Source organism: Lactuca sativa, chromosome 4, assembly GCF_002870075.4.
Source record: "Lactuca sativa cultivar Salinas chromosome 4, Lsat_Salinas_v11, whole genome shotgun sequence".
Classification (NCBI taxonomy): domain Eukaryota; kingdom Viridiplantae; phylum Streptophyta; class Magnoliopsida; order Asterales; family Asteraceae; genus Lactuca; species Lactuca sativa.
Genome location: NC_056626.2, coordinates 352295436 through 352312894, shown reverse-complemented (window position 1 = coordinate 352312894; position 17459 = coordinate 352295436). Strand labels below are relative to the sequence as shown.

Here is a 17459-nt window from a genome sequence, read left to right as displayed (position 1 = left end):
GACACCGGAGCAGTGCGCACTCTAAGTAAGAATCCTTTGGATATTAAGGAACAAGTAGGGATGAGTTATCGAGCGCGAGTATGCTCGAATGAGTCTTTGATATTATTGTGTTATATTTCAGAAACATCATGGTTGGGACTCGCCACAGACCTGAGGCGAGCGGTGTGAGTGATGAGGAGCTTCTTCAGATGATCCACGATGAGGTGGCTGCGACGATCAGGGTCGAGATTCCGGAGATGTTTGGGTTTATCAAGACCACACTGATTGAGACTTTCGATGAGCGGTACGCCGCGGTGACTGAGGCTGCAGCCGCTGCAGCTACAGCAGCTGTGGCTGCTGCCAGGCCTCAGGGAGGTGACTCGTTAATGTTCTAGGAGTTCAGCAACACGAAGCCACCTGAGTTTGATGGGACACAGGATCCGATCGCTGCGATAAGATGGATTGCTGATATTGAGGGATGCTTCTATACGTGTTCATGTCCAGAGCATCTGAGGGTACGGTTCGCTTTGAACCAGCTTCGCTTGGGGGCGAAGGATTGGTGGAAGTTCGTGACGGCGAGCTTCATTCTTGCAGAGATTTCAGCGGTGACCTGGGAGAGGTTCACCGCCATGTTCAGAGACGAGTATGTTCCCCCGGTGGAGAGGGAATGGTTGGTTCAGGAGTTTTTGACCCTCAAGCAGGGTAATGATTCAGTTACTGTGGTTACCCGGAAGTTTCATGAGAGGGCGATGTTTTGCCCTGAGCAGGTGTCTTCTGAGCAGGCACATATGAGTCGGTATTTGGGCATTCTGAGGAGGGACATTCGGGAGTTCGTGTCGAACTCGACGTACCGGACATTTGCTGAGCTCCAGGAAAATGCCCGGAAGAGGGAGATTGAGTTGGAGACTCAGGCCAGGGAGGAGGCCGAGTCTCATATGATGGATCGGTGGCCGGCTCAGTCTCAGCCGGCAGCCAAGCGGACCAAGTCCGCTGATTCGAGGACTGGAAGCCAGAAGGGACGCACTTGCAGGAAGTGCGGCAAGGCTCATGAGGAGGCCTGTCGATCGGGTGCTTGCTACAAATGTGGCAAGGAGGGGCATATCGCCAAGGATTACCCCAAGGGATTTATGGTTTGCTTTCATTGCAACCAGATGGGCCATCGGAAGGCCGAGTGTCCACAGTTGCATCAGGGGTCAGCATAGGGATCTGCACCTGCTGCTAGGGTTACCGAGGTTCGACCGGTGAAGGCCGAGGCTCCGAAGGCTCGTGGGAGAGTTTTCCAGTTGACTGCGGAGGAGGTCCGCACAGCGCCCGATGTCATGACTGGTATGTATTTTGTATTTACCTTTTCTTTTGAGATATTGTGCTTATATGATGATATGTGTAGGTACTTTTCTTGTGAGTTATGTACCTGCTTTGGTGTTATTTGACTCGAGTGCGAGTCGGTCATTTGTTTCCTTGGCATTTAGTCAGCACATTAGTATCCGTTGAGAGGCGTTGAGTCGACCTCTGCGAGTTTCCATAGCTGATGAGCGAGCAATGTATGCTACATATGTGATTCGAGTATGTATCCTTGAGATCTTCAGTGTGGAGTTCCCGATAGATCTGGTCCCGATTGCAATGGGGGAGGTGTGTGTTATAGTGGGCATGGATAGGTTGAGCCGATTTGGAGCTGTTATAGACTGCAGGCGTCAATTGGTGATGATACGAAATCTCAGTGGGGGAGTGCTTACGGTATATGGCGAGGGAACCCGATGTGGGTCAGCATTTTGCTCGGCTGCCAGAGCGAGACAGAGTTTGCAACAGGGCTGCAGTGGATTCGTAGCCTATGTGTTGGACACGCGAATGGCCTGGGGAGGCTAGTTTCGATTGATGAGGTTCCGATAGTGTGCGAGTTTCCGGATGTTTTTCCCGAGGAATTGTCGGGTGTGCCTTCCGATAGGCAAATGGAGTTCCGTATCGATTTGGTTCTGGGAGCAGCACCTATCTCCAAGACGCCTTATCGCCTCGTGCCGCCAGAGATGCAGGAGTTATCCACGCAGCTTCAGGAGCTGCTAGGAAAGGGGTTTATTCGACCGAGTAGCTCGCCTTGGGGAGCACCGATCTTTTTTGTCAAGAATAAGGATAGTTCACACCGGATGTGCATTGATTACCAGGAGTTGAACAAGTTGATGGTCAAGAACCGTTATCCGTTGCCGAGGATCGATGATCTGTTCGATCAGTTGCAGGGGGCGTCTTGGTTCTCCAAGATAGACTTGAGGTCGGGTTATCATCAGATGAGGGTTCGGGATGAAGATATGCAGAAGACAGCGTTCAAAACTCGTTATGGGCATTACGAGTTCATGGTGATGCCTTTTAGGCTCACCAATGCACCAGCTGCGTTCATGGATCTCATGAACAGGGTGTGCAGGCCGATGTTAGATCGGTCAGTGATCGTATTCATTGATGATATTCTGGTGTATTCGAAATCTAGAGAGCAGCACGAGGAGCATCTGAGAGAGATTCTCGGGGTATTGAGGTCAGAGAGGCTTTATGCCAAATTCTCCAAGTGTGATTTCTGGTTATGAGAGGTTCAGTTCTTGGGACATCTCGTCAACCAGAATAGGATATTGGTCGACCCGGCCAAGATTAAGGCAGTCATGAGGTGGGAGGTGTCGAGATCGCCCACTAAGATCAGGAGCTTTCTAGGATTGGCTGGCTATTATCGGAGATTTATTAAGGATTTCTCCAAGATCTCCGTGCCACTTACCAAGATGACCCGAAAGGGTGTCGCTTTTTCCTGGGGTCCGGAGCAGCAGACCTCATTAGAGACACTTCGCCAGAAGTCGTGCGAAACCACGGTGCTCGCACTCCCGGAAGGGATGGAGGATTTTGTGGTGTACTGTGATGCATCGATATCCGGGTTGGGAGTGGTGCTTATGCAGAGGGGGCATGTGATAGCATATGCATCGAGACAGCTGAAGCCTCATGAGTCGAGGTATCCCACCCACGACCTGGAGCTGGGGGCTGTGGTGTTCGCCCTCAAGATCTGGCGTCACTATCTGTATGGGGTTCGGTGTACCATATACATGGACCACAAGATTCTGAAGTACTTGATGGATCAGCCCAACCTGAATATGCGCCAGAGGAGATGGTTGGATGTGGTAAAGGATTATGATTGTGAGATCCTGTACCACCCGGGCAAGGCTAATGTGGTAGCCGACGCTTTGAGCCGTAGGGCGGAGAGCGCCCCGATACGAGACGTTTGTATGAGGTTGACAGTGATGACTCCGATGTTGGACACCATTCGAGGGGCCCAGGTTGAGGCCATTAGACCGGAGAACCGTAAGAGAGAGCGGGTTATTGGTCAGGTATCAGAATTCGTTACCGATAGTCGGGGACTTATGACTTTTCAAGGCCGGATTTGGGTACCATTTTGTGGGCGGATCGCGTACCATCTTGATGGAGGATGCCCATAAGTCGAGGTTCTCGATCCATCCCGGGGCCACTAAGATGTTTTTGGACCTAAAAATGGATTATTGGTGGCCCTGTATGAAGAGAGATGTCGCATGGTTCGTGGAGAGGAGCTTGACCTGTCGTAGGGTTAAGGCTGAGCACCAACGTCCACATGGTAAGTTGCAGCCATTGGAGATTCCTGAGTGGAAGTGGGAGCAGGTTACCATGGATTTTATCACCAAATTGCCAAGGACTGCTAGAGGTGTCGATGCTATTTGGGTGATTGTGGACAGGTTGACGAAGAGCGCTCACTTTCTTGCTATCAGTGAGAGCTCTTCTGTTGAGAGGCTGGCAGAGTTGTATGTGAGGGAGGTGGTATCGCGGCTTGGGGTTCCGATCTCGATTGTTTTAGATCAAGATGTGCGATTTAATTCCAGGTTTTGGAAGAAGTTTCACGAAGAGTTGGGTACGAGGCTGCACTTCAGTACCGCATACCACCCACAGACTGATGGGCAGAGTGAGCGGACGATTCAGATGCTCGAGGACATGCTCCGAGCATGTGTGTTGGATTTCGGTGGGAATTGGGACACGTACTTGCCCTTGGCAGAGTTTTCCTACAACAACAACCATCATTTGAGCATTGATATGCCACCCTTTGAGTTGTTGTATGGGAGGAGGTGTCGGACCCCCATTTGCTGGGGAGAGGTAGGGCAACGTGTGATGGGTAGTACGTAGATCGTGCTTCAGAAGACGGAGCAAATTCAACAGGTTAGACAGAGGTTATTGACCGCTCAGAGACGTCAGAAAAGTTATGCAGACATGCGACGATCCGAGCTCGAGTTTCAAGTCGGTGACTTCGTACTCCTGAAGGTATCTCCTTGGAAAGGAGTGATCCGATTCAGGAAGAGAGGCAAGTTGGGGCCTCGGTATATTGGTCCTTTCAGGGCGACCGCCAGGGTGGGCAGAGTAGCGTATCGTTTGGAGCTACCTGCAGAATCGAGTCAGATTCATGGTACCTTCCACGTATCTCAGTTGAGGAAGTGTATCGCCGATGAGTCGGCAGTGGTCCCCCTAGAGGACATTCAAGTGGATATGAGCCTGAACTATGTTGAGAGGTCGATCGCGATCCGGGATCGGAGGATCAAGATTTTGAGAAACAAGGAGGTATCATTGGTTCAGGTCCAGTGGCAACATCGGAAGGGATCCGAGCTGACTTGAGAGCCGGAGTTAGAAATGCGTGAGCAGTACCCAGAGTTATTTGCTAAGAGAGACTTCGAGGGCGAAGTCTGATTCTAGTGGGGGAGAATTGTAACATCCGGATTCCCAGGTATATTATTTTATTCTTTTATATTGAATTTTTGGAGAGAAACTCGGCGAGTAGGAGCCCCGACTCGCCGAGTTGGATCGCGATTGAAGTGGTCTGATTAATGAGGGACTTGGCGAGTCCATAAGTGGACTCGGTGAGTCCACGCTGTTTAATGAAACCCTAATTTCTCGGGTTTGCGCCCTATTTAAAGGCCCTTATGGCCGTCATTTGTGGCCACCAGTCCAGTGAGAGAAACCCTAGAGTGCTGGAGCGTTTTGAGACAGAGAAGAAGCCATTCTTGACCTTTGTGGTGTTGGTTAGGAAGAAGAAGGAGGTTCTAGCCAAGGGAAAGCAAAGGAGGTTGCTATTCTGAGGATTTGAATCTAAGACCATTTCATTTGAGGTATTATTTCGACCCTTCTTCTGTTTTGGGAAATATAGATGGTTTTAGGGTTTCTTGTGCCCTTGTCTAAGTCGATTGGAGGTCCAAACAGTCCCTTCTAGTGATAAGACTTTGGATCTGGACCCATAGAGTTCCAGAGAGTCTTATTCTTCAAGCTTTATGAAGCACAATGGAGGTCATGACCTTTGGTTAAGGTATTTGGGGCTAAATCATCATATTTGGTCATACGGTTGTTGCATGTGCATCAAGATTGAGACATTACATGATTATAGTGCTTGGAAAGGCCAGATCTATGGATTAGAGGAACAGATCTGACCTCAGAAGATCGATTGAGTGAGTGCATGGTATGTACTCGCCGAGTCCATGGGAGGACTCGACGAGTTGAGTCGGGTTGCCCCGCGATTCGCGATATGTGTCGACTCGTGGAAGTTAGGGTTGACTCAGTGAGTCAAGGGAGAACCAGGGGCGAAGAGGACAGGCGTGTACTCGCCGAGTCACCTTAGTGCACTCGGCGAGTAGGGTCAGCTGTGATCGTTGACTTTTGTTGACCTTTAGGATTTCGGTCAACAGTTGGACTTTTGAGTCAAGGAGGGGTAAAATGATATTTTACCCTTCTAAAGGATCATAGAAAGGGGTTTAATCTAGCCTTTGAGAGCCATTTCTTATTGAGGATATTTTGCATGTGTTTAGGCGGAGGCTAGACCTGTAGATTCGTGTGCGAGATCATCCGAGATACCAGAGGTGAGTCTTCTCACTATACTGTCCCTGGAAGGGTACCTATGTGTGACCGGAAGGTCTGGTATGCTATGAGATATATGCATTGTATGCTATGAGATATATGCATTGTATGCTATGAATTTCCTGTTTCGTATGCGCTATGTGTGTGATATGTATGCTATGCTTGATATGGGCTGGAAGGCATTATGATATGGGCCGGAAGGCAATATGATGTGGACCGGAAGGTCAGGGAGTTATGGACCGGAAGGTCGACATGGGTAGGACCGGAAGGTTTACCGGGTTGGGACGAAAGTCCCCTGAGACACATGGACCGGAAGGTCATGTGGAGTATGGCCTGGAAAGGCGTATGTATGTAAGTGGTATATTGGGGAACTCACTAAGCTTCTTGCTTACAATGTTTATGTGTAATGTGTTTCAGGTACTAGTGAGGACCGTGGGAAGGCGCCGACATGACTCGTACACACACATGTGGATTTGGATATGATTGATCTTGGGATTCATATGTTTTGTATTATGACCATGTTACATTGGATTTTTTGGTTTGTCTTGAATGGAATTATGTTTTAAAGAATTGAAAAATTATTTTGAAAATTTACGTTGTTACACACACACTCACTACGAAGTGTGCCAAAAAGTGTTTCCAAGCCTTAGAAATGTTCTAGGGAAGGTGTTTTGACCATGGCTTAGACAGAATGGGAGTTTATTGCTATTTTGGACCCTTAAAAGGGTGTGTGCGGCCGTACACATGGTTTATGCGGCCGTACACACTTGAAAATGATGTGAAAATGGCGTTTTCCTGCATAACTTCAAGGATCCTTAGCTTATATCAATCTATTACAAGTGTATACCCTATTTAGGGGCTTAAAAGTGTAGTTATAGTTCAAAAAGGTAGTGTGTGTTCTTGGTGTTCTTGGAGATTTAACACCAAATAGGTGTTTTTATGGATCAAACCAAAGGGAAAGGCTAGTTAATGTCTGGTATTAACGAATAAAGGAAGCAACTCTTACTTGTTTTAAAGATTTGAAGAGAAATATGGATGACACTTGAGAGAAAACGAGTTCCAGTCTTGAAGGAGGTTGAAAAAAAGTGTTCAAAATGACTGAGTATCATATATATTGGGGGAGTGTGCGGCTGGGTGTGGGTGTGCGGCTGGGAGGGGTGTGTGGCCGCACACACCTTGTGTTGGTGTGTTTGGTTCATTTGCAAGGTGTTACACTCACAAATACTCATCCCAAGACCCATACCTAGATTATACTAGGCTTAAAACACTCGAATAGACCACAAACCGCGCTAAAAGATAACAAAACGAGGCAATCTTTGATACATTTGAACAACTGTACAAACTAGAAATTTCGGGTTGTCACACCCAACTCCAAAAGGATGGAGTCTTTGAGTCTTTTGACCTCAGGTTCGAAGACACATGCGAGTCTTGTTTTCTTGGAAAGATAAACAAGTCACCCTTCACTGGTACTTGTGAAAGGGGTGAGGGTTTATTAGATCTCATACATACGGATGTATGTGGGCCCTTTAGATCCACCACAAGGGATGTGGACCGCTTCTATATGACTTTTACCGATGATTATAGCAGATATGGGTATATCTACTTAATCAAGCACAAGTCAGGAACTTTTGAAAAGTTCAAAGAGTTTAAGCAAGAAGTGGAGAATCAGTTGGGCAGAAAGATAAAGATGCTTCGATCCAATCGAGGTGGTTAGTATCTTAGTATCGAGTTCCACGACTCTCTTAAGGATTATGGAATTTTTTTCACAATTGACGCCACCTAGGACACCGCAGTTGAATGGTGTGGCTGAGAGGCGCAATCGAACCTTGCTGGACATGGTTCGTTCCATGATGAGTCGAGCTTCGTTACCTATCTCGTTCTGGGGGTATGCCTTAGAGACTGCCTCCCATATCCTTAATATAGTCCCAACTAAGAAGGTTGCCAAAACACCTCACAATATGTGGACATGGAAGGTTCCCTTGTTATCACATATCAAGGTTTGGGGTTGCGAAGCTTTCATAAGATGAGAGACTCACAACAAACTCGAACCTCATAGTAAGCGATGTATTTTCATTGACTACCCACAAAATTAATTTGGATATCTATTACATAAACCGAGTGACAATGTTGTCTTCGTTGCAACGAGAGGGGTCTTTCACGAGAGAGAACTCATATGCCAAGAGGACAGTGGGAGGCAAATTGATATTGAAGAGCTTTAAAAATCAATCGATGAAGGAACCTCTAACACTGGCGCTCAACCCGAGGAGGAAACTCCTATTGAACCAATTGACGAGTCCTTACCTCTTAGACGTTCCAGTAGAGTTACTGTTACACCCGTATTATATGGTTTTCATATAACTGCTGAGGGTGATACGTTTATTAGTGATAGTACACTAATAAATTTGGATGAACCTAACAACTACAAGGAAGCCATGGCAGGCTCGGAGTCTGCAAAATAGAAAGAGGCTATGGACAGCGAGATTCAGTCCATGTATGAAAATCAAGTTTGGAACTTGGTTGACAATGTGCCAGGTCGTAAGATGGTCGTGTGCAAATGGATCTTCAAGAAGAAGACCGACATGGATGGGAAAGTACACACTTATAAGGCGCGATTGGTTGCGAAGGGCCTTACTCAAACTCCTGGAGTTGACTATGACGAGACCTTCTCACCAGTAGTGAATATTAAATCTATAAGGGTTATGCTAGCCATAGACACGTTTCATGATTATGAAATATGGAAGATGGATGTCAAAACCACTTTCCTTAATGGGAAGTTGGTTGAGGATGTTTAGATGAGTCAGCCAGAGGGTTTTGTCGATGCAAAGTACCCTAATAGAGTGTGTAAGCTTGAGAAATCCATCTATGGATTAAAACAAGCGTCTCGCAAATGGAATCTTTGTTTCGATGAGAAAGTCAAAGAGTTTTGTTTTTTCGAGAAGCGAGGATGAGCCTTGTGTATATGTCAAGGCCAGTGAGAGTATGGTTAGCTTTCTCATTTTGTATGTGGATGACATACTGCTCGTAGGAAACGACATCCTAACCTTGCAGGAGGTCAAGTCCTGGCTTGGGAAGTGCTTCGTTATAAAGGACCTCGGAGAAGTTGCTTATATTTTAGGGATAAAGATATTAAGAAATAAGAGTAAAAGACTAATAGGACTTAGTCAAAGTACCTACCTGGACAAGGTGTTGAAACGTTTCAGCATGGAGAATTCCAAGAAAGGGGAGTTACCAATCCAAAGCAATACCAAGTTAAGTAAGACTCAAAGTCCGAGTACCGAAGCTGAGATAGAAAAAATGAGTCGAGTACCTTATGTTTCCGCTGTTGGCTCGATCATGTATGTTATGACGTGTACTTGCCCTGATGTGGCCTTCACTTTGAGCATGGTCAACATATATCAAGGGAATCCTGGTAGAGCTCACTGGACTGCAATAAAGAACATTCTTAAGTACCTACGAAGGACTAAGGACTGGGTCCTTATCCTCGGTTGGAGTGATGACTTGAGAGTGCAAGGGTATAGTGACGCCAATTTTCATACCGACCGGGATAATTTCCGCTCTCAGTCAGGCTGGATATTTACCCTGAATGGAGGAGCAGTGACTTGGAAAAGTTCCAAGCAGGAGACCGTAGCAGATTCAACGTGCGAATCAGAGTACATAGCAGCGGACGAAGCGTCGAAGGAGGCAATATTGCTAAAGAACTTCATTGGAGACATTGGAGTTGTACCTGCCATAAAGGAGACTATGGAGATTTTCTGTGATAACGAGGGTGCGGTCGCCTTAACCAAGGAACCGAGGGATCAAGGCAGATCCAGGCATATCAACAGAAAATATCACTTCATTAGACATCGGGTAGAAGAGGGACTCCTCGTAGTGAAGAGGGTATCCTCATAGGAGAACCCAATAGATCCCCTTATGAAGGGACTGAGTAGGGTTAAGCACTTGGATCATGCTAGGAGTATTGGGCTGAAGGACGATATTAGTTTTAGTGATTAGATAGTTATTTAGAAACTTGTAATAGATAAAATGTAATTGACATTCGATGATCGAATAAAGGAGTTCTATTTATGAGTAAAGTTACTATCTTGTTTCAATTGTTTACTATTGTTTCACTTTTGCATGTTTTGACTTCCAGAATAATAAGATTATTCAAATTATCCACAGTCGATCATACTTTGGAAGTAGGTATTGAGGCAAGACTGTCATGAATTGGCTTATAGATTGTCTAAGCGTTTAGACATAACAAAGGTTTGCTGCAACGTTCATGAGTGCTCCTGAAATAAGATTTGAGCATTGGATTAAACCCAAGCTCGCATGAGTCACTTCATGGAATTTATCACGAGTGATTGTGAGACGATAATATCATATAGTCTTTAAACCGAGATACATGAGTTGTTGTTACAAGTTGGTTGTACATTGATAATGCGTAAACGCATCAGTAACTTGATGTTATAAAACGTATTGTTGTGTATGATTCAATGAGTAAATAGTACAAGCATATAAGTCAAAGTTAATCTGTTCCTTTTATCCTAAGAGTTAAAAGTGATATCTTGGGCCCCTCGATGATTTTGTGTTGACTTATGTGTCGGGCCCAGTCAGGACTAAATTGATGTGTTCAATTAAGTTCTATGTCAGACAAATTAGAAATCAGGAAACAAACTGTTGTACAATAAGTATGACTATGTTCCATGTATTTGTCCGCATGATATCTTGAGAACGGAGGACTACATGATCCCTTATCTAAAGGACGCGTCATTGACTAGGTCAGAGTTCGACAACGGCTATTGAGAGCTACGATTGCTAATCGGATCTTGAAGTTGCATTGGCAGTTATAGTTATTAGACTTATCCAAGTGGAAGACTGTTGGATCAGGTGTCTAAGCTCATAACTATAATTGAGATGTACTTGACCCGATAGTAGCATGATCCTTTTGGGTTGCCTTTACATTAGTGACTGGACAGGATGATTGTTAAGGAAAGAGGTTGATTTATTTTTAACAATAATAAATTGGGTCATAAATATGATTTTTTTAATATATTATAAGAATAATATATTAATTTGGAATCATATTATTAATTAGTATTTAATCAGAAATTAATTTGAATTAATTTTTGGATTAAAGGAACTGATTAAAAGTACAATGGTTGTTTTGTAATTATTTGATAGTTAAGGCTTTGGGCCATTGGATCACCTTTAATCGGGCTAGGTTGAAAATCCTAGAAGGATTTAGGAGTTTTCGTCCAAGGCGTAAGGCAAGGAGGTCCATGGACTTGCTTAGGCCCTAAGCTAAGGGATTATGGTTTCCACCCTGAAACCCTAGTTGGCCTCAAGTATAAATAGACCTCCTAGGCTTAAGATTTCGTCCCACCCTTGAGAAACCCTAGAAGAGACGATTTCTAGAGCAAGCTACCTTCTCTTCTCTCACTCAAGTGTGTTTGTGAACCACTAGAGGTACTACATTTGTGGTACTTGTTCTCAAGAGCAAAGGAACTTCAAGATTTAGTTGTTATTACTATATAGCAACAAAAGTATGTATTCTAATCTTTTGTTTGTGTATTTCAAAATTTTAGATGCATGCTATGGTTTTCCTTTGTGTTCATTTGTTGTATGTCTAATATTGAAAACATAGATCCAAATTAGGGTTACATGCACACATAGGATTGTTTGTATAAAACCCATCAATTATATGTTTCAAACAACTCCTTCCAAATATCATGAGCTTTATCAGAATATAAATGACTAGCATAGATAGTTTCAAAAATTGACCCTAAGATCCAATTACAAACAACAACATTAACACGCTCCCACTTAGAAGCTTTAGAAGACTCAGATTTTTCCAAAGTAAGAGTGCCATCTACAAAACCTAATTTATTCCTAACTTTTAGACCTTTTGACATAGCATTACGCCACAAATGATAATTTTCACTTCCAATTAGTTTAATAGTTATAATAGATGTTACAACATTATCATATGGATGGACATATAAGAGATCATCAAAATCAACAGGAGTATCTTTGGGTGTACCACTCCCTTCAGGTGTTTCACTAGTCATAATGAATAGATACAAACAAAGAAACCAAAAAAGATAGAACACAGACAATTGTGTTGACTTAATGTCCAGATGGTCACCACAGTATGTCGGGGCCCAAGACAATCAACACAGTGCACAAAAAACAAATAAAAAAACAATAACTGGTGTACACAAGACAACCATGATCTCCCACGTCTACAACTAAAAAAGAAGGAGAAGGGAACAAGAAACCCTCACAGTGCAATAGCAGAGAAGTTCAAGAATCGACTCCCTGAATTTGTTCTCTTCAAGAGTTTATCGGTGATGAAATTCGACCTCAAGAGAGTTATTTCAGATTAGAGGGATTAATCGAATGATCTCCAGAAATTCAACCAAGGATTGTTAATAAAGCGTCACAGGTAGCAAACAGTTTCAAAGATCTGCAAAAGCAAACCAAAAAACTCGTAGTACCAAGATCTTAACAAAACAACGTTTTACTTTTAGCGAAATTAAAGCGGAAACCCTAAAGAAACAAGAACCCTAGTCTTTCACAGATCTATATACAACTATGAAACTGACTACAATGATAAAAAAACAAAAGAAGTGTACCTTTCAATAGATAGTCGACGAAACAACGCCAAAAGACCGACAAACTTCAGGATCGAGAAACAAGAGCCTTACAGCTCTGATACCATGTTAAAATAGACAAAACAAACTTTCCCAACATCTTCATTTCTTATATCATTTGATGATTAAGAAACAGAAGGTTTTCAAGATACTTACAACTCAAAACTCACTACAAAAACTCTAATCTACTCTCTTGATTAATCACTCAACCTAATCTATTACAATCAAAGAACTCATCTGAGAGCTATGTAAACAAAGACTATATACAAAGCCTAAATATTACAGATGAACAACGAGAGAGACGAAAAGAGAAAACCCTAATGTATTTGATCTGGAAAAATGACTGAATGAATGAATCTTTCACTCTCTCTCTTACTTTATACTTCAAATCATGGATACGAACTTCACCCGGACAAGATCTGACCCGAGTACATAAACCGCGTGCTTTTAACCTGCAATTTTACTTTCATAACCAACATAATTTTTATTGAACACAAATACCCCTTCTTTCACAATTATATTCCATTTAACTCAACAAGAATAATAAATATGACATTGTAAATATTTATTATTTTCAACATATGTCCTTCACTTGGTGTAAGTAAAAAGGAGTTTCGTGATTATAGTTGCACAGGATGAAGTTCTCCTTTTTCCATTATATCCTTGTAATTGTACCTTATTTATTTTGCTTTTGACTTAGCGACTTGCTGATCATGGTGCATTTTTTTATATATTTTCCATTTAAAAAAGAAAAAAAAAAGGGAAAAAGAGAACTAATCATCCATAGGAGGTACCTCATTGATTACATTATTTAACTTGGTATCGGTGTTAGTAAAAACTCATCTGAAGAGTGCTTTCCGGACGTAGACACAACACAACACAAAATAACAATTCAATGTTCAATAAGTTTGAGAATTGAGATTTGGGCTAACTAGACCAAGGCCCGTTGACATGAGGGATGAATATATTGATTGGATGTGTGCTCACTTTTAATTATGTGTGTCTCTTTACATAGCCCGTTTATATTATGCATGCATTTTAAGAAAACTTGTCAAATTACCTATTGTAAGAGAGTCATCTTGTTTTTTGCAAGCTTATATAGACATATTGATTTAGTCCTACATTGTTTTACATATCACAAATGCATACAAAATACTTGTATTATAATCATATATTGATATTTGTAATTATACAAACGTGTAGTTAATATACAATATAAGCAAAGAACAAATTAACAATAACATTGTTCTAGCTATGATCATAACTACAATACAATGAGACCGATTCAGTTACAAAAGGTTTCGGCTTAATTTATGACTACATACTCTCTATAGTGAGCGCTAGCATTAGAACGATGTTACCAATGTAAAATACGGAGCACCCGTTATACTTTTTGTTCTCAAGATCTTTTTCACCAATATTTTCCACTTTATATCGTCCTTCTTCTTTTGTTTCTTCGCCCTTTCTTTAAAATTCCTGCAACAAAATATTTTAAACTCAATAAGCTACTTTACACATCAATCATTTATGAATAATGTTTATGCATCATGATTGATCACATGCAAACATGTTCTCTCACATGAGAGTGTCATATGTCTTAGTTATGTCGGTTGTAACATGATTTTATTCGAGTATTAGCAGTCATAGAGTGATCGTTTTAGTTTCAATATGGTTCCTTGTAGGCTTTGGGTTTGTGTCAGCCGCCTATGGGACCGCTATGTACCTCTCACATCATACACTTGGCATGGGATGAGATAGTGTGGATCAGCTTAGGGTTTGCTGAAAGGATAACCCTTTCGCAGAAAAGACGATTTCATGTGCATTTAATGTTTCTATAGTACAATTACAACAAAACATTTTAGGATGATTAGACGTTGATCCGTACTTGCATAAAGGAACTCTACAGACGTTTGAATCGACACAAAGACGTGCGTGTAACTCCAAGAGTTGCCACATTCGTTTGCAGTGAACACAACCACCGGGGACTCTTAACTTGCATCCGGCAAAATGGCGTACGAGTGATTCCAACCCTTTGCAAGCCTCGTAGTTACACGGATCTTGATGTTTGTTTAAATCCTTGTCGTGTGGACCGATTGTTCTGCAACCATCTCTACATATATGAACTAGGGCTTCCATAGCTTCATATAACTCTAGATAAACCTTCCTCTCCTTCATCTTCTTCTCTTTCTCCTTTTGCATCTGCATAATACGTTTGCAACAATTATATCATGTCACCTTGTTAATATACAACAACAACATTACTCCAATCTCATACAAATGGGATAAAGGAGGTAGGACAGTTGGGAGATTATATTGCTTCTATAGAAGACCTCGTACACTTGTTAAAATGAAAGGGAGAAAAGAATGAGTGTACTTTTCAAATGCTTACATTGGCTTCAACAGCAACTGTTGCAAGAAGTTCTTTTTCAAGAACCGGATGACTCTCTTTCATGGCTTTCCATCCATCCGACAAAGAGACTGCTTTCAAGTTCTTTATGATTAGCCGATGACATATGATACTAAGTCGTGGGGCATCACATAAAAGTGCGAGTTGAAATACATCGACAACGTTGTCGATGTTCAAGAATTTATGTTCGAGTTGATTTACACACTCTCGTTTCAAACGTGGTACAACGAAGGAGTGTGAGAGCACTAGTAAAGACAAAACGTGTTCTTCCATTTGTTCCTCTTCATAACTACATCAAACAAAAGAATCAATTAAAAACTCGTGTCTCAGATTCTAAATTTCTAATCAAACAAATTATGAAATCGATGTTTTTTAGGAGAAGTGTTGTTACTTGTTTATTACCATGAAGAGTACAAGAATCGGATGAAAACACGAACAGCTTCTGTTGGAACTCCACGTATAGGAACTGTGAATTGTTTGACTTGCTTCTTGCTTTTACCCTTTCGCTTAAACATGCTTCTGAAAACAGGTGAAGCCAGACCCTGTTGAAGAAGATTAATTAACATCGACTCCATTATAGATTGTTTAATTATACAAAAAGTTGCAGAAGAAGTGAGATCTTAAAACAATCGAACTTACAAGAATGCTAGAATGTGCGTAGATGATGTCGTGAGTAGTATGAATCGACACATCTGCTCTATAAGCATCATCAAAAAGACTATCCCATATCTCTGTCGTGGTGGCGGAGACACAACAGATTCTCCGGCCTGACGGCGGCTTGCGTGTCATCAGGGTTGTCGCCGGTAACGGAGGAGGCACCGGTGAATCTCTTTTAACAGCCATTCCACTTTCGTCGAAGCTACTTCCCATGATTTCTCTCTTCGTCTTATATAGAGCTTTGATTTATCTGTCAAATCAATGAATACGTCTTAGATTCTTCAACCACCTTGAATAATTTATTCTTAAAAAGCTGGAATACGAAATTATCAAGTACAGATAACAGATCGATGAACGTTGGCATAACCGGGTAGATCTAACTTTAAAGCACATATGATAATGTGTGCGTCGGCATTTATATTAGGTGAAAATGAACATGAAACTTGAAAGTTACCTTAATGAACAAATTGGACAACAATGGCGAAATCGATCTTGAGAAGTATTTCGAAATTATCAGTTCGTAATCATGAACTTCGTTCTCCGAAACCTAAACCTCGTCAATCTCGTTGTATCTGTGTGTATATTCAGGTTAACTAATTAAATCCACCGATTGTTACAAGCTCCTTGAGATCAACAGCGCCACCACCGTCCGCCGTGGTTACGCCACGATCAACTTGTAACAAAGGGCGGATTAATTCGTTTCTGGACCCGTGAGTCCTTGATCAATAACAGGAGAGAGAGAAATGGCGAATGATTTATAGAACATTTCGTTGAAAAACAATAAAAATACATTAAAAAAATCTTGATATTTGGTTGGTGAGATGTGATTATTTGGTTCTTTGTCAGCTCCGACTCATAAGTTGAAAACGTGCGGCTTGTAAAACTAAAAAAAGGGAAAGAATTCGACGCTGCAGGCCCCGTCCACGCGCTTTCCCGCGGGTTGGTATTCCACGTGATTCATTTCCACCGTTAGTTAGTTTCACTTTGCACCCTTTGACTATTTCATTTTACATACCAACCCCAATGAGTATTACGCATGGCAAGTTTGGACAAACTACTTTTTGCTGCTTTAAAAAATGTTTAATCATTACTGGCCCATGGAAATCGTTTAGGGACCATAACATGAGATGTATATTATGGAATATACTTGTAATATTTTGAATGTGTCTACATTTAAATTTTAGATTTATGCAAGACTTTTTTGGTATTGATCTTTTGGGGTCGGTTTAGTTTTTTGAACGTAACATGTGGTCTGCAATGTTGAAATTATAAACTGTAAGTACAGGTCGAACACTAAGATGATCCTTAACTTTAGATATTTAGATCATAAACTACAATACTACTTTAGATATTGATCATGTAGATTATATTTTGTTTTCAAGAAAAGCGGGGGGGGGGGGGGGGGGGGGGGGGGGGGGGGGGGGGGTTTAACAAATGTCATTACTCATTGCTAGTATATGTTACACATTCTAGTTAAAATTATTGAATTACAATGTGGTTGATGTGGTCATAAAAGTTTTGTGGACATAAGTGATCATTTTGTTAAAAAAATATTATAATTCCAAATTTATACAAAATACAATAAATATAACTTGGGTATTTGACATTTTGACATATTCTGTGTCTACTTTTCTTTTAAAGCTAAAATTGTCAAATCCATTATAAAAATCATGATAGTGCCCATCATGTGTTAGATATTTTGTTTTTTTCTTTTCTTTTTTTTTTCCTACAAAATAGACGAATATCTTTCTAGATAAAAAAAATAAAAATAAACAATATATTCGTTAAGATTATTAGTAAAAGAGCTTAATCAAATTTCATGACTATGGAGAGAATCAAGAGTTTATTGCCATCGATAGAAAAGCTCCAAAACCCTAAATGCACCAAACATGTTAATA

The 17459-nt window shown here is 41.8% G+C and overlaps 1 protein-coding gene across 1 annotated transcript; it reads right to left on the bottom strand.

Moving 5' to 3' along the window:
* Positions 1-13639: 13639 nt before the first annotated feature.
* Positions 13640-16325, bottom strand: LOC111906411 (BTB/POZ and TAZ domain-containing protein 4). The gene is made up of 6 exons (XM_023902171.3): positions 16016-16325; positions 15544-15811; positions 15307-15446; positions 14887-15193; positions 14383-14696; positions 13640-13973 (listed from the first exon to the last, which is right to left on the bottom strand). The coding sequence occupies exons 2-6, from the start codon at positions 15772-15774 to the stop codon at positions 13844-13846; spliced, it is 1122 nt and encodes a 373-aa protein (XP_023757939.1). The 5' UTR covers positions 15775-15811; positions 16016-16325; the 3' UTR covers positions 13640-13843.
* Between the last annotated feature and the right edge of the window lie 1134 nt (positions 16326-17459).

Bases quoted from the DNA above. Each gene is read 5' to 3' on its own strand.
- LOC111906411 (XM_023902171.3), bottom strand. From the start codon at position 15,774: ATGGGAAGTAGCTTCGACGAAAGTGGAATGGCTGTTAAAAGAGATTCA. The intron at 15,194-15,306 runs GTAATAAACAAG...TGTTTGATGTAG, and splicing joins CGATTCTTGTACTCTTCATG to TTATGAAGAGGAACAAATGG. The intron at 14,697-14,886 runs GTAAGCATTTGA...CGTATTATGCAG, and splicing joins CAGTTGCTGTTGAAGCCAAT to ATGCAAAAGGAGAAAGAGAA.